Source organism: Panicum virgatum, chromosome 7K (genome assembly GCF_016808335.1).
Source record: "Panicum virgatum strain AP13 chromosome 7K, P.virgatum_v5, whole genome shotgun sequence".
Taxonomy (NCBI): domain Eukaryota; kingdom Viridiplantae; phylum Streptophyta; class Magnoliopsida; order Poales; family Poaceae; genus Panicum; species Panicum virgatum.
This window is the reverse complement of record NC_053142.1, coordinates 11,043,103-11,067,971: the sequence shown is the minus strand read 5'-3', so window position 1 is coordinate 11,067,971 and position 24,869 is coordinate 11,043,103. Positions and strand designations below refer to the sequence as shown.

General features: G+C 45.1%; 1 protein-coding gene and 2 long non-coding RNA genes across 3 annotated transcripts; all 3 read right to left on the bottom strand.

Moving 5' to 3' along the window:
- Positions 1-10,134: 10,134 nt before the first annotated feature.
- On the bottom strand, positions 10,135-11,247 carry LOC120639783 (transcription factor PCF1-like). The gene has a single exon (XM_039915667.1). The coding sequence runs from the start codon at positions 11,197-11,199 to the stop codon at positions 10,675-10,677; it is 525 nt and encodes a 174-aa protein (XP_039771601.1). The 5' UTR covers positions 11,200-11,247; the 3' UTR covers positions 10,135-10,674.
- A 3,483-nt stretch (positions 11,248-14,730) lies between these two features.
- Positions 14,731-15,783, bottom strand: LOC120642883. The gene is made up of 2 exons (XR_005662769.1): positions 15,588-15,783; positions 14,731-15,510 (listed from the first exon to the last, which is right to left on the bottom strand). It is a non-coding gene; the product is annotated as an uncharacterized LOC120642883 (long non-coding RNA).
- An 886-nt stretch (positions 15,784-16,669) lies between these two features.
- On the bottom strand, positions 16,670-17,356 carry LOC120642881. Its single transcript, XR_005662768.1, has 3 exons — positions 16,935-17,356; positions 16,824-16,886; positions 16,670-16,733 (listed from the first exon to the last, which is right to left on the bottom strand). It is a non-coding gene; the product is annotated as an uncharacterized LOC120642881 (long non-coding RNA).
- Positions 17,357-24,869: the final 7,513 nt, after the last annotated feature.

Genomic DNA, 24,869 nt, shown 5'->3' with positions numbered 1-24,869 from the left:
AGACGTCATCGACTGCTTCCACAATGGGATTTCCACTCAACTTCTCGATCACGACTTTAGACGTGATCGTCCAACAACAGTTGTCCAGCTACGAGAGATGATGCAATTATGGGCCAACCAAGAAGAGCAAGAGCACAATCGCTTTTCCCAGGCGTGACTTCAACAACAATGGAAGACGTAATAGAGATCGCTCTTGACGGCCATTATTTCACATTCTAGCCGTCAACTTCTCGGGAATAAATTGAGTTTTACACTATGTTCCATTCATATTTGATTTAATTCTAACAAGTTCCACAAGTTTTGGGTGAGTTTTGATTTCAAGTGAACATGTACAAAAAATGGACAAAAACGGGCACAAACCCAAGTTGATTGGCCTCTCCTAGGCCGGCCGGCCTGACACCCCTGAAGATGAGGCCACATCTTCGATTCAGATGCAAAGTAACACTCTCACAATGCCTCTAAGTCATGGATTGAACGTCGGTTTGATCGAATGGACCGAAAGGCTCGCACAAGGATCAAAGGACCCGCAACTCAGTGAGAACTCGTGTCCAAGTCATCGATCCACCACCCAGGAAAGATCACAAGCGTACAATTGCAATGTCGGCGCAACAGAGGGCCAACGCGAGCCAGAGTGAGGCCGGCTGGCCTAGCACGTGCCAGCGTACACTTCAAGCAATTTACACCGACATCAGAAGGGATCAACGACGTCCACGCAAAGGCGGTGGCCACGTGGCCACCTCCCCCAGGCCGACCGGCCTAGGGGAGGCTGGTCGGCCCCACCTGGCGGCCTCTCTCGTCCCGGCTTCGTGTGGAAGACAAGCGCAACCGCCAGACCTGCTTACCACTGACGCCAACTGTTTTACCTGCCAAAAACCGACCCTCGAAGCCTATAAATAGAACCCCCATCCATCACTTGTAACACACACCATTGGAGCTCAATCTCTCTTTGCTTTCTAGAGTAGGTTAGTAGTTTGGGAGTTAGAGTCGAGTCGAGCTTGCTCGGGATTCCGGAGTCGTTGGAAGTCTGGTATAGCTCTTGTATCCTTCTTTTAACTTTATAAATATAATTTATCTTCTCTACTTTTCTGAGTCAGCTTTACTTTTTGCATTCTTTTATCTTCTCGAGTCTGAGTGTTCAGCTCAAGCGTGGAAATTTTACCTTTAGCTTAGGCTAAGTTATCTTTCTAGTGTTTGGGATCTTACCTTACAGGTTTTCTCGCCCGGACTAGAGTAACTCAAGTTAGTTCTCTAGGTTGAGGGGGATTTCTCTCAAAGGCCTCGAGAGAAATCCTAACACCGAGTGCAGACGTGGTGTCTGAGCTTAGTCTTAGCTAGAAAGCATGTTCCACCCCACGGAACCATTGTGGTAGGCAGCAAATGGTGATCGCCCTGTCTGTCCCTTGTAGTCCACCACGTTCGGGTGTTTTCATAGCAGTAGTGCAGGTTGCCTTTGGACTCCCCTCTCATCCCTTTCTGAAGTCCTTCCTCTTCCAACCGCCGAAGTAAGCTCTGTTTTCCCGAAGATTAGTTAGGTGTTTGGCCTGATCTAGAGAGACTAGCTTGATAGTTCAGAAGTGTATTAGGTTTCTTATCTCGCTCGTTGTCCTCCCAGCTGCTACCTCTCTAAGGAGTTGAGCCTCCGTGTGTCACTCGATCATTGATTGGCCATTTATCCTATCCACATATCTAGCTTACCCCCGTCTAGTTAGTCGGTTGATTAAGCTAGTACAGTTATCATTCGATTTACGATACTCTTTACTATAGTGCTTTCCTGAGAAAAATTACGATACCCTGGAATACTCCAAGGTGAAGTACTACAGTGGTGATTCGGTGCACTTGCAGAATATATATTCTATTGGGCATAAGAAATGCCAACAATCGCGACGATGATAAAAGCCAGTGGGATCCTAACCGCAAACGGAAGCTAGACGATCTTGTTGGGGCTGTTGAACGAGCACCGTGGGGCAAAAAGACATACAATTTTGATAAGATATTACACAAAAGTGTCCAATGCATCCAAAGGGCAATCACTCCCTATTTGATTGCTACACCCTCCGAAAATCCCTCAACGCTCCACCTCCGGAGAGCACAAGGAAGAAGGAAAATGAAGACGATGAGGATGAAAAAGAAGACCCACAGGGCTTTCAAGAACCCGGCAACGTGGTTCACATCATCTTCGGAGGTGATTCCAGCTTCACCAAAAGGAAGCAGAAACTACTCCTTCGAGAGATCCTCTCAGTCAAGCCAGGTATACAAAGGCCGCTCAAATATAGCGAGGTCCCTATTTTCTTCTCTAGGGAGGATCGGTGGACTAGATTTTCCGAGCTGAGAAAATTTCCGCTTGTATTGGACCCTGTTGTAGCTGGATCCATGCTGACCCGAGTACTCATCGATGGATGTAGCGGGCTCAATCTCATCTTCCTCAATACTCTCAAGAAGATAGACCTGGATTTCTACAACTTGCTCACCCCAAGCAAGGCCCCTTTCTATGGCATCGTGCCCGGCAATTCCTCCACACCAATCGGGTCAATAACGCTCCCGGTCACTTTCGGCACACATGCAAACTACCGCACGGAGCAGATCAAATTCGTGGTGGCAGATTTCCAATCATCCTACCACGCCATCCTTGGACGACCTGCTTTGGCCAAATTCATGGCCATTCCACACTACGTCTACCTACGTCCTCAAGATACCAGGCAAGTCAGGAGTACTCACCTTCTGAGGAGACCTCCTCTAATCCTATGAATGCAACAAAGATGCCATTGAGTACGCATCAAACATGCGCGTTCCAAGCACTCACAGTGAAGTACTTGCCGCAGCCAAAGAGTTTTCCTTGTCAGGGGAACCGCCTCCTAAGAAGCCAAGCCACTTGACGATCACAGCACCGGCCGAGGTCGATGTTAAGACTATTTAGCTACAAGGAGGTGATCCTTTTAAGACCTCCATGATAGGCACCGAGCTGTCGACAAATAGGAACTCACGCTCATCAACTTCCTTAGGGCCAACCGAGACGTATTCATGTGGAAACCAGCAAATATGCCCGGGGTACCCAAGGAGTTGATCGAGCATACCTTGAAAATCGATGCCAAAGCTGTGCCTAAGAAGTAGCGCCTACGACATTTCTTGCCCGAGAAACGCAAAGCGATCAAGAAAGAACTCGCTAAACTACTCGCGACAGGCTTTATCAAAGAAGTCTACCACCCCGAGTGGTTGGCCAATCCTGTACTCGTTCTGAAAATAATAACAATGAATGTAGGATGTGTGTCGACTACACTGATCTCAATAAGCATTGCCCAAAGGATCCTTTTGGGCTACCTCGCATTGATCAAGTAATCGACTCCATCGCAGGATGTGTCCTACTCTCCTTCCTTGATTGTTACTCGGGCTACCATCAAATCGCCCTCAAGGAAGAAGACCAGATCAAAACCGCGTTCATTACCCCATTCAGGGCAAACGTGTATAAGACGATGTCCTTCAGATTAAAAAATGCAGGAGCCACATACCAAAGGGCCATTCAACTATGCTTTTCATACCAACTGCACCGCAACATTGAAGCATATGTGGACGATGTGGTGGTCAAAACTAGAGCTGAAGATCAATTCATATCTGACCTTGAGAAACTTTCAACAGTTTAAGAAGGTTCAGATGGAAGCTCAAATCAATGGAATGCGTATTCGGCGTACCGTCTGGAAAACTACTCGGTTTCATAGTGAGCCACCAAGGAATTGAAGCAAATCTGGAGAAGATCAAAGCCATCATGGATATGGAAGCTCCAGTCGCCATCAAAGACATATAGAAGCTCAAGGGCAGCATGGCAGCCCTACACAGATTTGTTTCCAAGCTTGGAGAACGGGGCCTTCCCTTCTTCAAGCTACTCAAGCAAAAAGACAAGTTTTGCTGGACACCAAAAGCAGCAGAAGCACTTGAAGATCTGAAGCACCACCTCCAGACTCTGCTAATCGCCTAATCCTCAATGCCTCATCACCAGGCGAGAACTTGTTGTTCTACATTGTGGCAACAACCCATGTCATCAACACAGCAATTATGGTCGAGCGACCAGAAGAATGCCATGCCTACGGAGTTCAAAGGCCGGTCTATTTCATCAGTGAAGTATTATCTGAATCAAAGGTCATTTATCCCTCGATTCAGAAGATACTATACGCGATCCTCATCACTTCCAGGAAGCTACGCCACTATTTCGATGAATACAAAGTCACAGTTGTTACCGAATTCCCATTGGCGGACATACTCCACAATCGCGATGCCACTGGATGCATATCCAAGTGGGCAGTAGAACTGGGGGCTCTGGAAATTAAATTCCAACCGAAAACCGCCATCAAATCACAAGCTCTAGTAGATTTCCTAGCAGAGTGGCGGGAAAACCAGATCCTCGCACTAGCCAACCGGCCAGAACATTGGGTAATGTATTTCAATGGCTCTCTCAAGCTCGAAGGCGGTGGTGCTGGGGTCTCTTCATATCACCAAAAGAAGAACAGCTGAAATATGTATTTCAAATAATGTTCAAAGTCTCCAACAGTGAAGTGGAATATGAGGCATTACTACATGGGCTTCACACTGCAATTTCCCTCGACATCAAACGACTACTCGTTTATGGCGATTCCTTTCTAGTCGTACAACAAGTAAACAAAGAATGGGACATCAACAAGGAGACCATGGATGCATATGTTGCAGAGATCCGCAAACTGGAAAATAAATTCTCACGCTTGGAGATTCACCACGTTATTCGTGACAACAACATGGGAGTTGATGTCGACCTATCAGGACAGACAACCACTGACTCAGACGCGATAGCAACAAGTTAGGAGGTTATGATGGTCGAAAGAAGACTGGAGAACCCCTTTCATCGACTTCATCAAGGAGTTCAAACTACCTCCAGGTGTTGAAGCAGACAGCACTGAAGCAGCTCGCATAGTCCATAGTTCCAAGGAAGAGCAATCCTGCGAGAAATTCATGATGACTCCTATGGCAACCATGCCGCTTCAAGAACCTTAGTTGGCAAAGCATAAAGATCAAGGGTTGAGAAGTCATTCTGAATTTGGGTGAATTGTGAATGTGAGAGCTCATTCAAAATTAATCCATTATCCTTAAACAATCAAGGTTTCCTGGAAGTCTAAATAAACTGAAGAGTGTCAAAATAATTCTATGTAGTTAGCAAGTTATTTAATTTATTATTTTTACACTTTAATGATGTATATAAATGAACTGCGAATCCAGATGAGTCGGCAATGGATGTACAATGCCGACCGGCATTCAATGGAGTTCATTGATGGCGTGCATGAGCTCAAAGAAGCAGCCAAAAAACACAAGTACGGCGGTTTCATTGATTGTCCATGCAAATTCTGTAAGAATGAGAAGGATTACTCATCACGAAGAATCATCCATAGTCACTTGTTAAATAGTGGATTCATTCCCAACTACTATGTTTGGACCAAGCATTGAGAAAGAGGGATTATGCTGAATAATAATGAAGAAGAGCACAAGATTCCTGACTTTGTGGCAAATTACGGTGCCTTCTTTAAAGACACTGCAATGAGTGAGCCTGAAGAAGATACTGAAGGACACATTGTAGAAGATGATCTTGGTCAGATGCTGTCGAAGCGGAGGAAGTTGCGAAACACAAAAAGAATCGAGAGATATGAAGCGTATGTTGGAGGACTGCAAAACATTGTTGTACCCAGATTGCAAACAAGGCCACAAAAAGTTAGGTACCACATTGGAATTGTTGCAATGGAAGGCATCAAATGGTTTGTCTGACAAGGGATTCGAGGAGTTGCTGAAACTTATAAAAAATCTACTCCCTGAGGGTAACACCTTGCCCAAAACTAATGTACAAGGCAAGAAAGGTTGTTTGTCCTCTAGGTTTGGAAGCATAGAAGATACATGCATTTTCTAATGACAGCATCCTCTATCGTGGCGAGAAGTATGAAAATTTGGATGCGTGTCCGATATGCAAGGCATGTCAATATAAAATCCCTCGAGATGATCCAGTCGACGTTGAAGGGATGCGTATTAAGAAGACGGTGCCTGGTATTTCCCTCTAATACCACATCTGGAATATTTGTTCATAAACAAAACGAATGCTAAATTGATGCGATGACACAAAAAAGATCATAAGCAAGACAATATTTTGTTTGCGCCGTAGGTTTGACTCATCCAGTTTATATATGTCGAGGCTTTTTTGTGCTGCAGAACTATTGAGCCAAGCAGTCATACATTTTAAACTTCTATTACTTGCAGGTTTTCTGCCCGAGGAGTACGACAATTTTTTTGTCAAGTACATATATCCATGGTTCACTCCAACAGTTGTTCTATTTTTGGCGGGTACGGTTGGATATGGTGTCCTCAAGTACTTTGAAAGCGAAAAAAAAGCAAAAGCTGATAACAGCGCAAAGGTGAGACTAAATATATTTATCTTGTGAATTTCTGGGCTTTACTTTTCCAAATGTTGTTCACACTCTTGAAAATATTTCTGCCAAAATAAAAATGCTTCTGTCACCTGCCAAGTTGTGTTGTGCTATTTATTAATAATGGATTATGTTGCAAAATTCCAGATGTTACGGGTTAATAGCTAGCTCGACCAATGCTTGTGTACTTTGGATATGGTCAATCTAGCATCGCCTGCATTTTTTTAAAATGAATTTAATGTTCATGGAGTGCTTAGTGGAGTTTGTACGTTCTAAATAAGAAAACTAATATTTATTCATATTTATCAACATGTCTTAGTTATTTGTAATTTGGAAATATTCTATAATATAATGAGTTCTTGATAAGCATATTTTACACAAGGTTAAATCAAAATGTAAGCGATAAATGAAAGTTGCATGTTTACTAGATTATTATTAATATCTTATACTTGTTTACTCGGTTTCTTGAGTACTGAATGAAAATAATTTTAGTATGAGAAATGATTGTAGTGTTTTTTTTTGAGGAAAAATGATTGTAGTGTTATTTGATGCAAGAATGACAAGAATGATGAATTCATAAATCTCGAATGGTTTTCAAAATACGTGTGTCGCACGTACACTTTACTAGTGAAAATTTTTGTCACCCATATTGAGTCCACTGTACCTCTCACACTGGATCCGTCTGTCGAAGTCGAGAGGTGGAACGAAGGGTAGACCCATTGAAATTGCGATTTCGGGATTGTTTCTCCCCAAAACAAGTGTTTTTTTTTCTCACCGCACGCACCCGCATACCCGCCGCCCTACCTACTTATGAATAGTTTACCTTTCCCTTTTGTCCATGCATGAAAATCTCTTTCCACGCGTGAAAATCTCTGCTGCCTCCCTCCCAATCTGCATCGCGTCGCCATCCTCCGCTCGTAGTACAAAGGTCAGTTTATTGCTTTGCTCAATCTCTTGACCCACATACTCTATAATCTTTCTAATCTCCTGACCCACATACTCTATAATCTTTCTAAACACCTTCATTTTTCATGTGCCTTCGTGATATGCCATTGGCCACATCAAAAAGGTATATGCTCTTGTGCTTTGCCCGTGACACATTGTCTATGAGACGGTAATTACCTCTATTTGTTTTCTTCAAAGCCAAAAACATCAAAGTAGAAACTATTTATATTTTACCTAGAGAATCTTTGAATAATCATTAATTTCGTGCTATGTTATGAAAGATATTTTTAACTGATTCACTTAAATGAGGTCACCACGGCTCCATGATTTTTAATTATCATCAGCAGCAGCAGCAGCAGCACGTGCGCACGCACGGGCCACGTTGCTAGTGCGTAAAACCAAACCATAGGTGGCCTTTATTACCAACTAAAACCGAGATAGATATACTGGTTATAAGGGTAATCCATCCCTGGGTCAAAACCATGCAACTGACTCTATATATGTATATGTGTAAAAGTAACAACTTTTTCACCATATAACTCAGCTGACATCGCGGGCCTACACAATACAAGCCATAGAGGGCAGTGTACTTTGTAACAACACTTTAAAATAGTTGAAGGGTACTACAGAGGGCAAAAAAGATCGTTTCCTCAACACATAAAAATAGTTGTATGTTTTTGAAATTTAATCTTTGATCTGGCTTCAATTTGTGTAAACATCATATGTTCATTGACATGCTTTGATCCAGAGTAACTCGAGTAGGGCAATGTCATCTCACAACATGATATCCTCGCAAAGGGACCATGCTGCACTGATGAGACCAAAACATCTAAGCACGATTGAGTAACCTTAATAACTGGATATCTCAACAATCAATAGTTGCATGGGAACTAAAGTTTCTATACTCCTCAAAGTTAGTATCCAGTGCCATATATACCTATGTATTAAGACAAACCCATTCATCATATACGCTTTCAGAAAGAGCATTACACAGCAAATGGCCACACATATTCCCTTTTTAGTATTAAGTTATGACTAAAGATAGTACTAGGCACTGCAGAATCACTTCCAGAGAAGTACATGTCATCCAAATGGCATGGAACTGCAGATAAGAAAACAGTATTTGGCTGTGTATATCATAATAATGTGTCATAACACCTCAGAATGATCAGAACAAAAACAAAGCCTTTTAGTCCCAAGCAAGTTGGAGTAGGCTTGTGATGAAACCCTAAGCCACCAGAAAGTTCATAAAGGGCACTAGTGGTAACCAACGTAAAAGGGGATTGATGCCTAGGTTATGGTTTGTGCAGTTTGATTGCTAATTCCATGTGCCACTAGCCAAAGAAAGTTCTTTGGGTTCATTCTACTCAATAAATTGCAGCAGCCAGTAACTGACAAACCCCAGAAAATCTTCTAGCCAAACAAACAGACCCAAATATTCCAAAGGTGCTGAAACTAGCAAGTTCATGTGCCACCACTACATCAGAAGCTAATTCTGAAAGGAACTAAAATCAAACTTCACATCCAATCATTTATACCTGGATGTATCTACCATGGTTCTTAAGGCGCTAAGGCGACCTACCCCCCTCACAACGCCGGCGCGCGGCGAGGTGATGCCATGAAAATATTCTAAACATACCATAACAGCAAAATTTAGTAGCATATATATACATTTGTTGAGTTGTTGAACCACCCATTCTCCCCTTTCCAGTTGCTCTTGCACAACAACTCCAGCAAGCAGTAGAGGTATAGATGATAGAGCACAGCAAGCAAGCAGCAGAGGGAAGGGAAGCACGAGCAGAGCAGCAGATCAGAGGGAAGGGAAGACATGGAGATGAATTACATGACCATTGCAGTTTGCAGTCATGGACCAGCAGGAACCAAAGAGGTGAGCCGCACAGGGCCATGAACCAGCAGAGGAGACGGAGGAGATGTGGTCAGAGAGGAGAGGCGCACAGGCCCATCGGCGGAGGCAGCGTGGTCTGCCGCCATGAGGCCGTGAGTCTTTCTCCCGCCTCCCACCCATTCTTCCCTCTCTCTTCTCTGTTTCCCTTCTTCTTTTTTTCCCTCTCTCAATTAAGCCTGGATTGGGCAGGTCTTGCTCTCAATTTCCAACCCACCCCTCAGATATCCTGTCCGCCCCTCAGATTTCCCGCTCGCCCCTCGATTTCCCGCCTGCACCCCTTGATTCCCTGCAGTACCCATGTATGGTGGCCGCCTCATCCTTCAGGACGCCTAGATGACACCTTTGGACGCTCAGGCAGACGCCTTGCTCCTGAGGCGGACGCCATAGGCATCCTAGCAAGGCAAGGGGGATGCCTACCACCCCGAGCACGCCTGGACACCTAGTCGTCGCCTAGGCGATGCCTTATGAACCATGGTATATACAGACATATTATTGAATCCAAATAAAAAAAACGCATTGTTGTAATATGGTCAATATGCAGAAGAAATTTTTCTGTTGTGCATGTAACTTCATATGATTCAAGAATATGAAATTGGAGGGGACATATAGATAGGAAACAGCATACTTACAGTGAAAAGATGGCTGTTGAGGTGTGCTGATAACTGACTGCACAGAACTTCATGTTAAGTTTTCTCCTTACAGTAGTACAGGAATTTTACCTGACGTCCAGACAAGAAATGTAAACCTGCAAACACACATTTTCAATTAACACTGCCCTTTTGTAGTTTTGTTGGATGCAAACAAAATACAATCATGTAGCACATATGACCTGACTACTGAAGCCCATCCAAACAGAACTGGAGGTAAATCTCACTGCATTTACATTTGGAAATTGCACAGGACAAAATATAGACATCATGACAGTAAGTAATACATAATTTAATAGCTTTCAAACTTCCATTGCCACGTGGCCCTCATCAGAACCATGACAAGGGCGAACCAAGCACCATGACAAATTCTTAGGCCGAATAACTAGATCCAGCTGCTAGTCACGACAAATAAGGAAGCACCAACCATGTACAGAAAGAAAAGGGGCATTCAAATACAAACTGAAACACAAGATGTCAGACTTTGTTCCAAACATGAGTAGAACTAAACATCTTAAATGTCTCCCCCCCCCCCCCCCAACCCCCCTTTCTGTTGTTACCATCTCAATCCATTCTCTACCTAACTGACAATCTAAGCAACGGGATCCATGGCATCCCCCAAGGTAATATGTTAATTATTGAGGAATGGGGGATGCCATTGCCATGGCTACAGAGCACACACACATAAGAAATCTAAACTAATAACTAACATTAGAGTCCTAACCATAGTAACCGCCGTCTTCTACCTAGCCTAGTTATTATTCTCCTGTGCGGCGGTGCCAGAGCCAGATGCGGAATCGGTGGTTGGCGGTGGCTGCATGAGGAGCGCAGTGTAGTATGGTACGGGCATCAGGGACGCGGTGGCCGCAACGGGGGAGACAGGGACGGGAGCGGGGGGCGCCTCCTCGGGAGTGACGCCCGTGCCGGTGGCGGCGATGATGGAGGGCTCGGCCTGGCGGAGCAGCCACTCGATGGTCTCTCCGTCGGTGCGGTTCCCGAGCTCGCGGGTGAGCTGGAAGACGCGCGCCGCCACCATGGCCGGGATGCGGACCCGGCGGCCGCGGCCGGCGACCTTGGCGTGGCGGTCGGCGGAGGACCCCACCGGGCGGCGCGTCCGGACGCGGAGAGGCTCCTGTGGCGGCGGAGCGACGGTGGTGGAGATGGAGAGGTCGCCGGAGACGGCGACGGCGACGGCGGCGGCGGCGTGGGGTTGGGGAGGGTTTAGGGTTTGGGGGGCGGGGACCAGGTTGTAGAGCACGAGCTCGGAGGAAGACATTTGGAGTCGGAAGGGGGGAATTTGGGGCTGCTTGGTGGGGCCGCCTTCTGCCTGCTGGTGGGGCTATGGGGACGGCACGGACGGACCCAGGGATTATATAGGATGCAGGGTTCCGCTTTCTTCCTCTCTGCCAGGTAGGGAGAGATTGGGTCGTATTAATTTTTCATTCACCTCTTAACTATCTCTACCAACAAATAATTTTTATGTGGGTTTTTACTGCTAGACTATGAGAAATGGCAGCTTAGTTTCTTTTATAATATCAATGCCAGCTAGTTGATCTCAATGTTGGAACTTGGAAGTGCTCCGCTTGAGATTTTTTTATTTGTGTAACATACGTATTTTTTATGACGATCAGGGTTTTTAAGGCGTTCCCTAGTCGTCGCCTAGACGTCGAGGCGCCAAAAAAACCGGGCGCCACAACCAATAATCAGCAAAATGAGAGAAGAGGGCAGCCAAAAGAGAGGGTTAGAACTAGAGGAGGACTGAGAAAGCCAATCACTTGTCTCTGCTCTATCCCCATCAGCTCCAGATGTTATTGCCATCCCAAACTTCTGCAACATTTCGTCTTCTTTCTGCTGTAAAATATTGAGCCAAAATGGAGCACCGAGCGAAAAGTTATGCCTGTTTTACCGAGAGTAACTTAAGTTATGGTTTTGAGAGAGCATAACTTGACAGATAGGGCGGCAGTGGCTAGGGCAAAGCTTCCCTAAACCCCGGCACAGATCACGGCTGAACAAAGCTTCTCAGCTAGTGCAAAGTATCCCTGTTGGATACAGCAATAGGATATGCAAGATGAATCAAGGGGGGCTGCGATGCAAGGCGAAGGCACAAGGCGCCTTGCAACCTATGTAGGGCTGGCGCGGCAGGAAATCACACAAGGCGGTTAGCGAAGGCAAGTCCTATGTAGGGCTGGCGCGGCAGGAAATCACACAAGGCGGCTAGCGAAGGCAAGTTGAGTAATGGGGTGGATTGACTTATTGTTTGGGTAATGGTGAAGTGGGACAGCAGCGGAAACAAGCACACAGCAACTGGCGGTTGAACTACGACGATGAACACACTAAACTAGCAACAAGACTCGACCACAGACACAAAATCAACAAAGCGAATCTGAAACAAAAATTATGAAGGCAAAAAAAGTTTCTAGGACAGCAGAATTTTTTTGTAGGTTTTTTATTGGACTATAGGGAGATGTCACAAAACGAATCTAATGGAAAAACGAAGGGTAATACCTCATGGGAAACCTGAATATCTGATACCACTTGATGAAAGATTAGGCCCGATCTTCCGAAAGGTAAAGGTACGTTCGATTGGTGGACAACTCGACGTTGACAATCCGGCTTCAAATCAGCACGATTCGAATCCTGCAACCACTATACCACTGCTCCGTTGGTTATCAACCAAGCACAATTTGATTGACCTCGTCGAGAAGGCTTTTCCCGCAAACGAAATGAAGGAAATAAGCAAGAAGATGTAAACACAGAATCTGACAATTACAAATATGGATGAAGCGAAACACAAGAGGGGTTCAAGCACTCGATTCGAAGGGACTAATCAACACAGTCGAGGAGAGCAAGAACAAGGCCCTGGATCAATGTATAAAGACTTGTCGCCGCAGATACAACGATGTTTTCTATGTTTCTCGAAGGAAAACACAAGAACTAAATAAAACCCGAGTCTAAGCGGCGGCGGCTATTGATTTTATGGGAGAACCAGGAGCATCCTAGGGTTGGGCGACCACGGGGGCGCCCACAACATAGGCTTAAGGCCCGACACGATACAAAGCCTGAAAAGGCCCAAAACAGGTGACACAGCACCTTTCCATGGTCACACAGAATGATTCACGAGGCTTCTGGATCTAGGACTAGAACCAAAAGAAGCATCTCGTCGTCACGATTCCAATGCATCCAAGATCACCTCATTTGGACGCCGTATGAGAAAGATATCACCGAAACCGTGTAGAGATGTTGGTTGAATCCGAGACAAACGCGATGACTGAGTTGGTGACGACTTGTAACTTGAGAAAGACCATAGCATGAGCATGTACAGCATGACGATGTCCTCATCAAGTGAGGATGGGGAGGGAAAGGGAGGGTAGTTGTGTGTGGCAGCAGCGCAAATGGAGAACGGGAGAGGGAGGGACGGAGAGAAGAGTCGCGCAAAGAGGGGAAGTGGCAGCGGAGATCTGGAATGGACGGAGAGGGCTAAGGGAAGACATAGGTCACACAATATGCCAGGAAGGATATATGGGCTGGCTGGTGGGCTGGGCGTTTTCCTAGTGCCTTGTCCTTTTTTTCCCTCTGTGCTGCTGCTTCGAAGTTTTTCATAATAATATGGCGCCGCCTTGCCTTGCCTAGATGATTGGAAGGGGGTGGCCCATTACGTCTCGTCTTAGCAGCTTAATAATAGTAATGACCATTAGAAAGGCGTTAGTGGAATATAGGAAATTTTAGGATTGCACTATTGTGATCATTCAGCACGACAAAATTAATCTTTACATCGATTCTAGGAGTATGAAAATTGCTTTTATCATACTAGTGGAGATGCACGTGCGACACACGTGTTTAAAAAACTTAATAAATTATTTATATATAGAAAATATAATATACTAATTTTTATTTATATCGAAGATATATTTATATAACAAGGATGTATTTAAAAAATGATCTGTCAGGACCATAATTCCATAAACAATTCAATATGAGGGTTCCCAAGTACAATTAAAGTTACACATATTCCACTGAACCCAAGACAACATTTCAATTCTATGCCACAAAAACTCTGCTTGTTGACTAAAGCTTCTCTTGTCACATAACCTGCTACAAGTTCCCCACCCTCTGTAATTGTTAGCACAGCAGCAAGACTCTTCAGGCTTTCTTGTCAGATCTATTAAGGTTTAGATTAAACCACTTCTTTATTTTTCAGATTTGACTCTGCCATCTACGCTACCATTCTCATACCATTCTCAGGGCTCTCAGGGATGCTATGCTCTGTGGTATACCTACTGCTGCTACTATAACAGCGCCAACAGAGTTTACCAAAGTTCGTTCAGTTCTGAATGAGCAGTGGATGTTATCCCTCTCTCTCAGCATATCATCAACCTGCAGATAGTGCAACTCTTTAGCATATTTTCAAACAATTCTTCTGACTAAAGAACAGACAGAACATAATTTGCCAGTCTTTAGTCAAGTGTTATAGCAAATGCTCATTTAAATGATAGTCAGACAACCTTCTTGTTCAAGATGTATCCTATTCTGGGTGTGACAAAGTATAATTCAAAGTATTCACACAAGAGCAAACATCCGCAGGATACAAGATAAGCTTGATAAAGTTATGTTGAGCACTTCTGAAAAAAAAATCCGAAGAAAAAGATGATCCTATCTGAATGAAAGTTTCTTTTTAACCCATCGTTAGCATAGAAAAAATATGATACTATCATTGGTAAACTGAACTTCACATCGTAAAATCAGTAAAACCTTAAGAAATAGAAATCAGCCATTACAGATTAAATAATAAGTACCAATGGGTTCTTAATGAAGTGTCTATCAAGGCGAACTGAACCACCTGACTAACATTTATCAGAAATATTTCATTGGGATGACATTTCATCCTGTAACCACAACCGAGCACATCACCCAACACGGGGCTACAAGTTCACATGGAAATACATAGGTACGGCAACATGGTAACAATCTGATACAACAGATTGTTAGAAAAAGGGCTGGGACGCTGGCTGCATGCCATTAGTTTGTAGGGGAGGAGAGGTGAATTCCCAATCTCCAAGCAGACAACAAAATCCACAAGCTCGATAATGAATTTTGGTGATCAAAGCCCCGAAATAAGAAGAAATCAAGTCAAGCATGGCCCAAGGCGGGTACTCCTCGCGCCAGAGCTCGGCAAATGCTAGTGTACTTAGCCATGCCTGTGGACCTCCCGATCTGGGCGCTTAAGTCCATCGATAAGATCAGGAGAGGTTTCCTATGGAAGGGAAGAAATGATGTTAAGGGAGGGCATTGTTTAGTCGCTTGGCCCAAGGTTACTCGCCCACCTGAACTAGGGGGTTTAGGCATATCTAATTTGTAGCAGCTTGGTTGGGCCCTTAGAGCAAGATGGCTTTGGCTGGAAAAAACTTAACCTGACAAACCATGGGCCTTTTTGCCCATACAAGTACATCAATCAGTCAAATCCTTCTTTGCTGTGGCCATCATCTCGGAAGTTGGAAATGGCAGGAACACTTTTTTCTGGACCGACAATTGGATTCATGGGCAGAACCTTGGTCAGCTTGTACCACATCTCTTTGGTGCAATTCCCAATCTGGTAAAAAGAAGAAGAACAGTCTATGAGACCTTAACCAATATGAGATGGGTCGCTGATATTAAAGGTGCTCTTACCCTGGATGTTCTAGTTGAGTATCTTGGTCTTTGGGATTTACTTGCAGAAAGAGTTTTGCAGCCTGATGTGGAGGATTCTCACATCTTGAAATTCTCAGCATCTGGACAATATTCAGCAAAATCAGCATATGATGCAATGTTCATTGGAGCCATTCAATTCCAACCTTGGGAAAGAATTTGGAAGAGCTGGGCCCCAGGTAAATGCAAAATTTTTATGTGGCTGGTTGCTCACAACAGGTGCTGGACGGCTGATCGGCTTGCTAAAAAAGGTTTGGCACATCTAGAGAAATGCCCCCTGTGTGATCAGGAAGAGGAAACTATAAATCATTTGTTACTATCCTGTGTTTTTGCGCACCAGACTTGGTTTGAAATCCTGCTAGGACTTGGTTTGCTAGTGCTCTCTCCCCAATTGGAGGATCCTTCCTTTGAGGAATGGTGGCACAAGGTGAGCAGTAAAGTCAGTGGTCAGGTCCAAAAGGGGCTAAACTCAACCATTATCTTGGTGGCCTGGTCGTTATGGATTCATCGGATTCAATGTGTCTTTGATGGTCTTCACCCTAACCTGAATGGACTTATGTCCGCTATTAGAGAGGAGCTGCACTTGTGGGGTTCTGCTGGGGCTCGAGGAATTAGTTATCTCCTTGCCCTGCTAGCTAATGATTAGGAGGTTTAGATGCTTATCCTTTAGGTCAGGTCCTGCCTGTTTCTGAGAGTGTACTAGTGTAGTCTCATGTGTGTGTGTGAGGGGGTTTTTCAGGTTTTTTCCTACAAAACCCTGTGTACCTGGGTGTCTCACCCTTTTTCTTCTTAATATATTGACACGCAGATCTCTTGCGTGTTCGAGAAAAGATGCAAAGGAGAGCGGATTTACTGTCAGCTTGGCAACGGCTCGGCACGGGAGGGCAAGTGTTGCGCGTTGTGCTTGAACGCATCCTTGCTGGCCAAGCGAGCACCGTCTCCATCACAGGGAGTAGAGCATGGGTGGAGCCACGCCACGAGAGGGAACACCAGCAGGCACAACTGACGACGGAGCACGCACAAGTGGTTGGCCTCCAAAACGCCCGTCTCCTCCCTCTGGAACCGAAGCGTGGCCGCGATGATCTTTGGTTCTTGCCCAGCATGATGATCCAGCTCCATCCGAACACACTACAACAATAAGCATGAGAAATATGAATATTGTTGAATAAAAGCAATATTATGCTGCAGGGATTAAGAAACTACTCAATAAACAGCCACCACATTTTGAGAATGACAAGTGTAGCATATATATTCCCCAAATAACTGCTATTCAAAAATCACCTATCACATTTTTTTTCTAGAACACGCAGGAGACTATTCAAAAATCACCTATCACATTTTGAGCATTCTTGCTATCTGAACCAGAAAGAAAAGACCTCATAGAATCGTGCAGGCATGCAACAATTTTATCCATTCCATATTTTTAGCCAAAAATAACTAAAACACATATGAATCTCCCTTCCATTACTGTTGTTTTTCCTCAAAAGCTTCTTCATAGCATCACCTGCAATTTACAATGATATAGAATAGTAGAGTGATATTGATGAGTTGGAGCAAATTTCCACAAGTTGAATCTCCCTTCCAATTACAACATTTTAACAAGGGAGCGCGATTCACATGCTAAAAGTTACATATCTCAACACATGGGAAATGCCAAATTATACTTGACACAGATAGTGTTTGCACAGTGCAGTTTACTCATCACAAAGGCAGCAAAGCAAAGACAACTAAACCATATATACATCATAATTCATAAAACTATCACTATATTTTTTCCTTTTCCTAGTTCTTCTTCCAAGCGCAGGATAACCCCAAGGGGTTGTGGGTTTTTTTCTACCAATGGGGGCTTTCCCTTCACCGCCCCCATGGGGGTGGTCCACAGGGTTCATAACTACCCCTCTTACTACGGGGCGTTTACCTAGCCAACACTTAGATCCGGCTCTACCCAAACTTTTTTGGTTCACCCCAACATTACCCACTTGTCCGACTGTTGCTAAGCAGTTTTGGGATACCAAACGGACCTCCCCAAATGGTAATCTTAAAGTGGCCAATTTACCCTTTGTGCTGAGCACATAGCTGGCCACCACACAATTGAGGCATCTCTGCAAAAAGTAAGACCCAGACGATTAATGAATGATTGGTTTGTCATTTGTGAAGGATATCTCCATATTTGAGAAAGATAAAGCTAAGAACAGGGTATTAATTCTAGCAAGATGTAAAAATGACTCCCTAGCTAATTCTACCAAGAAGTGACATTGAAAGATCGAATTACATTGGGGTTGCTGGAAAAACAGGACCCAGGAATCTCACATGGCAATATCACCCCAGTGTGACGGAACCGCCAAATTAAAACTCCAAATTAAGCGTAATGGCCATCATTTGAACACATCGGACGCATTAGCTTAATGGTTTAATTTGGCGATCCTTTCTCAACTCACGGCCCGATCGAAACACCACTGGTAGTCCCATGCGAAGTTGGGCGCAGATGGTACAAACATGACAAATACTTGAAATTATACGGCAAACCGGAAAAGGGAAAAACCACCATCTTTACAACACGAGTTTAAATACAACAATTTTTCAAAGCTGGTTCAAATACACACATAATTTACATAACTCAAATAATTTACAACTTTACAATGGAGTAGCCAAACTTCAAATGGAAAAGAACCTAGAACTATACTAGTGTTCTGCCCCTACACCACCGGTCAGACCGGTTAGTCCAACCGGTCAGACCGGTCTGCATGGATCCCTCTGAGACTACCGGTCAGACCGGTCCATAGACCGGTTCAAACCAAACAGACAGGTTGCACTCCCTGCCCACAAGTGTGCAACCCGACAACTCCCTAGTCTAGGGGTCTCGCTCCACCACTTCCCACCCCTCTGCATCACGGCGGATAAATTTGACACAGCAGGGGCAGAAATCCACGTCTGGGTGCCCTGAAATAAAAGTATGGTGGCAACAAACCTTGAGCATCTAATACTCAGCAAGACTTACCCGACCAATGGGTATAACTTAGCCCACGTATCTAGACATGCAAGGCTTTTGGCTAGTGGTTATTTTGCAGAAAAACACTGTAAGTGAGTCCTTATTTCCCAAGTTTTAGCTCTCATTTCTATCAATCGAATTACTAATCATCTATGATTGGCAAAACTACAACAACCAAGGTGATCAAATCATTAATTAGATATCATCAGCCCACATTTCATCTCTTCTCATTCTACTCATTTTCCTTTCTACGATGTGACCAAGAGATCAAGGCCCTCATAACTGCGAGACATGGCGAATTGATTCGATTTAACCTTGCAAGGTGGACCTAACCAACACGACACGCAAAAGCCCCGTTGGACCCCACGCACCAACCTTTCTCCTCCCCGCCTCGAACTACAGGAACCAGCCCAACGACATATGGTCAGCCGAGCTCAACGTGAGACCACCAAAAATAAACATATGCATCCCCAATTCTCCGCGACTACTCGACTCGGCCCAGGAGTTGGGGGCGGGTTCCTGTACTTTCGAAGCAAAGCAGTACTCGGCTTACCGGTTTCGACTACCTCCTACTCCCAGCATGCGGCTAGTACAATTCAACCCCCGATCAGCACAGCCGACAACGAAACGGTCCTTAATCGACACAGATGGGGCTACACCTTCCCCCATCTGGTCTCCCATCCCATACCTTCCATCTTGAATATATCAATTCATATACTGTAATATAAAGACATCCTATATCTCGCGAGTGACAGAATTATCACTCGACTTCTATCGAGCCCTATTAAGCATAGCAGTGCTAACGACCTATTCATATTAGTATAAGGCCCAGGAAAACCTAGGGATCATGCAACTAAGGTTTCAAACAATTCCTAAACCTAATGCACAATTATTAGAGACATATATAGGTGTCAAAATTTGAAATAGTAGGATGTGCACCGGAGCTTGCCTTGAGTCTGCTACTCAGCACTAGGGTTCACTGGGCCTTGGCCCTGGTTCTTACGCCTTTCCTCCTGCTGGGCCTGCTCTAGCGGCTCCGGTGGCTCCACAACCACCTCGTATACGACCTCCTCTGCGGCGGCTGTTACACGTGTGCATATGCATATGACATGAGAATGCATGCATGATTTATAAAAATTAGAAATAACCAATGTCCAAATAAAATTCCTAACTAATTGCACCAACAACTACCTAATTGACCCTCCCAGCCACTGCCCCATTGGTCAGACCGGTACCCCACACCGGTCAGACCAGTCCTACTTAACATCGCCACGCTACCGATCAGACCGGTCCTGCTCAGACCAAAAGCTGGAATCCATGGTGCGGCGAAAATCGCCCACCACTACTAAAACCCTTCTAGACACTGGTTCCTAGATACATTTGGACATTTTTGACTGGAGGAAAATACCTAAAACCATCTAGAAAAGGAGATCGAACCATCCCTAGCTAAAATATCTTGGATGACCTTTTCCCTCGCGAAGAACTTGGATCCTCAGCTCCCCAGGGAGGGAATCACAAAGAGGAAGCTCCCCCACGCCGGTTTGATCCTTCCTTGGCCTTGGGAATCAAAGGAAAGGGAGGATTTGGGGAGTTTAGGGCTTGGGACGGGATGAGCTCAGGGAGAGTGAGGGAGAGAGCTGGTGCTGATAAGTGAGTTGTTGGCAGAGAGAGAAGAGTGGTTTAAATGATGTGGGCCAAAAACCCACAAAACAGGTTCAACCGGTCAGACCGATCGTCCCGACCGGTCTGTCCCAGACTGACAGAACAACTTGATTTGGTGAATTGTCGCGGAAGTTAGAGCTAATGGCCGAAATTAATTCTTAATTACAGGTGATTAATACCTGAAGTGTTACAATCCTACCCCCTAAAAGAAATCTCGTCCCGAGATTTAATGGAGTGCTAAATTAAAAAGATAGGAATTTGTGAGTACCTTGATATGTTTGTAATAATTCCGGATATTTGGATTTGAGAAACTCTTCAGTTTCCCACGTGGCTTCTCGCTTGGAGTGATTGCTCCACTGCACCTTATAGAAATTTCTAGTCTGATTCCGGGTAACCCGAGTCTTGAAATCAACAATTCTGACCGGGTGCTCAGGATAAGCCAAAATCGGGCTCCAATTGTAAGTTCTCCATATCAACAACCTCAGTAGGAACTCGAAAGCACTTCTTGAGCTGGGACACATGAAAAATATTGTGAACTGCTGATAAATGTGGGGGAAGTTCCACACAATATGCCACCGGCCCACAACGCTTAGTGATAGGAAAAGGCCCAACATAACAGGGTGCTAATTTGCCTCTCATGCCAAACCGCTGCACACCCTTCATTGGAGACCTCCGAAGGTAAACATGATCACCAACTTCAAAAATCAGAGGCCAGCGTCTCGTATCTGCATAGCTCTTTTGGCGGGCCTGGGCAGTTTTCAAATTTGCTTGTATAAGGCGGACCTGGTCTTCTGCTTCGCCAACCAAATCGGGCCCAAAGAAATTCCACTCACCCGCTTCTGACCAATTTAGTGGAGTCCTGCATCTCCGTCCATACAAGGCTTTAAAGGGTGCCATTTTGATACTTTCTTGATAGCTATTGTTGTAAGAAAATTTAGCGAGCGGCAGACACTCGTCCCATTTCTTACTATATGAAAGTACACAGGCCCGCAACATATCTTCCAGAATTTGATTAACTCTCTCAGTTTGACCATCGGTCTGAGGATGATAAGCTGAACTGCGGATCAATCGTGTGCCCAAAGCGGCATGGAATTGTTCCCAAAACCGTGCAATGAATTGTGAACCACGATCTGAAATAATGGTTTTAGGAATCCCATGAAGACTCACAATACGGTCCAGGTATAGCTGGGCATACTGCCTTGCCGTATAGGAGGTCTTGACTGGAAGAAAATGAGCTACCTTTGTAAATCGATCAACTATTACCCAAATAGAATCATACCCTTTAGAGGTGTTGGGTAGTCTGACAATAAAATCCATACTGACATCCTCCCATTTCCCTGATGGAATACTCCAAGGCTGAAGCATACCAGTGGGCTTCAAATGGCTTGCTTTAACCCTTCTGTAGGTGTCACACTCAGACACATATTTAGCAATCTCCCGCTTCATCCTCGTCCACCAAAACCTCTATTTTAAATCTTGATACATTTTGTAGCTGCCCGGATGGATAGAATACCTAGAGAGGTGAGCCTCATCGAGAATCTGCTTCCGAAGCTCTAAATCCTTAGGTACCACTAGTCGGTTCTTAAAACATAAGACTCTCTCACCATCTAGATGGAAGCACGCCACTCGAGGGTCATTTTCTCCAAGCCTTTGCCTAATCTTTTCCATGCCAACATTATTTTTTTGGGCCGCAATGATATGATCTCGAAGTGTTGGAGCGAGGGTAAGGTTAGCAAGAGTACCTTCAGGCACCATAGCCAAATTCATCCTTTCCATTTCTTGGCACAAAGTTTCATGCACCGCTGTGGCTGAGATGCAATTGCAACTGGCTTTGCGACTCAATGCATCAGCCACAACATTAGCCTTGCCCTGGTGATAATGAATCTCCAGGTCATAATCCTTAATTAGCTCTAGCCATCGTCTCTGGTGCAAATTCAGCTCGCTCTGGGTAAAGATATACTTAAGACTCTTATGGTCTGAGTATATATGAACAGGGTTTCCCAGAAGATAATGGCGCCAGATTTTTAATGCATGCACCACTGCTGCCAATTCCAGATCATGCGTGGCATAATTCTCCTCATGCCGCCTAAGGGCTCTGGAAGCATAAGCAATTACCCTCTGGTCTTGCATGAGTACACAGTCGAGGCCCGTACCTGTTACATTTAATACATATAAAGGGCCGAATAATAGCCGGCTGGATTAAACAGGGGTGAGGACACAGTGGGGACTCGTACCTGATGCATCACAATATACATCAAAGGGCCGAGTAATATCCGGCTGAGCCAGGACAGGGGCAGACGTCAGAAGCTTTCTCAGGGTCTGAAAAGCCTGCTCACATTTGTCATCCCAATTAAATCTCACCCCTTTCTTAAGCAATTCAGTCATGGGTCTAGCAATTTTTGAAAAGTCCGGTACAAACCGGCGATAATAACCTGATAGCCCAAGGAAACTCCGGATATCTGAAACAGACTCTGGAGTCTTCCAATTCAATACATCTTGAATCTTGCTGGGGTCCATAGAAATACCCGCCTCATAGATAATATGGCCCAAAAACTGGACTTCCTTGAGCCAGAAATCACATTTACTGAATTTTGCATACAACTTGTGCTCTCTGAGATGCTGGAGAACAATGCGAAGGTGTTCAGCATGTTCATCTTCATTCTTGGAATATATAAGGATGTTGTCAATGAAAACCACGACAAACGTATCTAGCTCAGGCATGAATACCGAGTTCATGAGGTACATGAAGTGAGCAGGGGCATTTGCTAGCCCAAAAGACATGACTAGATATTCATACAGCCCATATCTAGTGGAGAAGGCCGTCTTGGGAATATCTTCAGCTCTTATTTTTATCTGATGATAACCAGAGCGGAGATCAATTTTTGAAAATACCCGAGCCCCGAATAGCTGATCAAACAAGATGTCGATTCGGGGGAGTGGGTATTTATTCTTGATTGTGACAGCATTCAAAAGTCTGTAGTCCACACACAACCTGAGGCTTTGATCTTTCTTTTTAACAAAGAGTGCTGGACAGCCCCCAAAGTGAAGTGCTAGGACGGACATACCCCTTATCAAGCAACTCTTGTAATTTCTTCTTTAGCTCGGCTAGCTCATTGGGTGGCATACGATAGGGTCTTCTAGAGACGGGTGCCATGCCTGGTTGCAACTCAATGGCAAACTCCATATTTCGATCTGGTGGCATGCCAGGCAAATCATCCGGAAAGACACCCGGGTATTCACATACCACTGGTATGTCAGACAAAGTCTTGCCCTCAACCTGATTCACCGTAGGAGTCACTGATATGTGATCCCTCAAGTTCAAGGTCATACTACCATGAATAGAAGATTTGATGTGCACAGATTGTGAGGTCATGTCCAGAATAGCTCCCTGACCCTCCATCCAGTTCATGCCCAATATCATATATATCCTTTGGGTTGGTAACATTATCAGGGCCGTAGGAAAAAAATTTCCTTGCAACTATAGGGGTACTTGCTTGACAAATTAATTGGTGATTAACTTTCCCCTAGGTGAGTGAATATGGTACGGCTTGGGCATGCTCTCTATCTTCAGCCCCAATCTAACCGCACATTCTTTGCTAATAAAAGTATGGGATGCCCCTGAATCAAATAATACTGTAACGGGTTGATCGTTTACTGAGAACATACCCGCCATCACTGGAGCTCCCTCAGGAATACCCTCGAGGGTGGTGTAGTGCACTTGCCCCGGCTTGAAATGAGCCACGTGCTGCTTCTGGCTCTGCTGACCGGACTGCTGGCCCTACTTTGGTGGCATCGGGCAGTTCCATGCAAAGTGCCCCGGCTGCCCACAGTTGTAACATGGAAACAAATTGGGGCGTACCCCCGGCTGCTGCACGCAGACCTTCTGCTCGCTCTGTTGAGGAACAGGAGGCCTGACCGCCCCCTGATGCTGTGTGTACTGGAGTGGCTGATACCCCCACTGCTGCTGTGGCTGGTGCTGAAAGGGGGCTCTCTGTGGGCCTGACTGGACAAGGCAAAACCGCTGCGGGGCGCTGCTCGAAGATCCTACTGCCGGTGCTTTTCTCTTTTTCTCTACCTTATGAGCCAGGTGGGCATCCTCCTGTATGATATCCCCATTGACTAGCTCACTGAAGCTGTCAATTTTGACCATCGCCAAGCGATCCTGGAGCTTACTGCTAAGCACCTGCCTGAAGCAGGCCTGCTTCTTCTCATCGGTGTCCACATGGTACCCGGCATACTGTGATAGGGTGTTGAAATCCTGGGAATACTGTAGCACACTGTTATTGCCCTGCTTCAGGGCCAAGAACTCCGTGAGTTTTCTTCTGATCACCCCTGCTGGGATGTGATGTGCCCTAAATACTTCTTTAAACTAGGCCCAGGTGAACCGAGTGTCCGCCGGGAACATGGCCACGTGATTCTCCCACCATGTGCGCACGGGGCCCCTCAACTGCTAGGCTGCCAATCCTGCTTTATCCCCATCGTTGTATGGGTGTAGGGTAAACTTGGACTGAATAGTCCGAAGCCAGCTGTCCGCCTCCAATGGTTCATTCGCCTTATGGAAGAGCGATGGCTGAGTAGCCAGAAACTCCGGATATCCAGGAGCAGGGGCTGGT

What these genes read in the sequence shown, in the direction of transcription:
- LOC120639783 (XM_039915667.1), bottom strand. Translation starts at nt 11,199, where the DNA reads ATGTCTTCCTCCGAGCTCGTGCTCTACAACCTGGTCCCCGCCCCCCAA.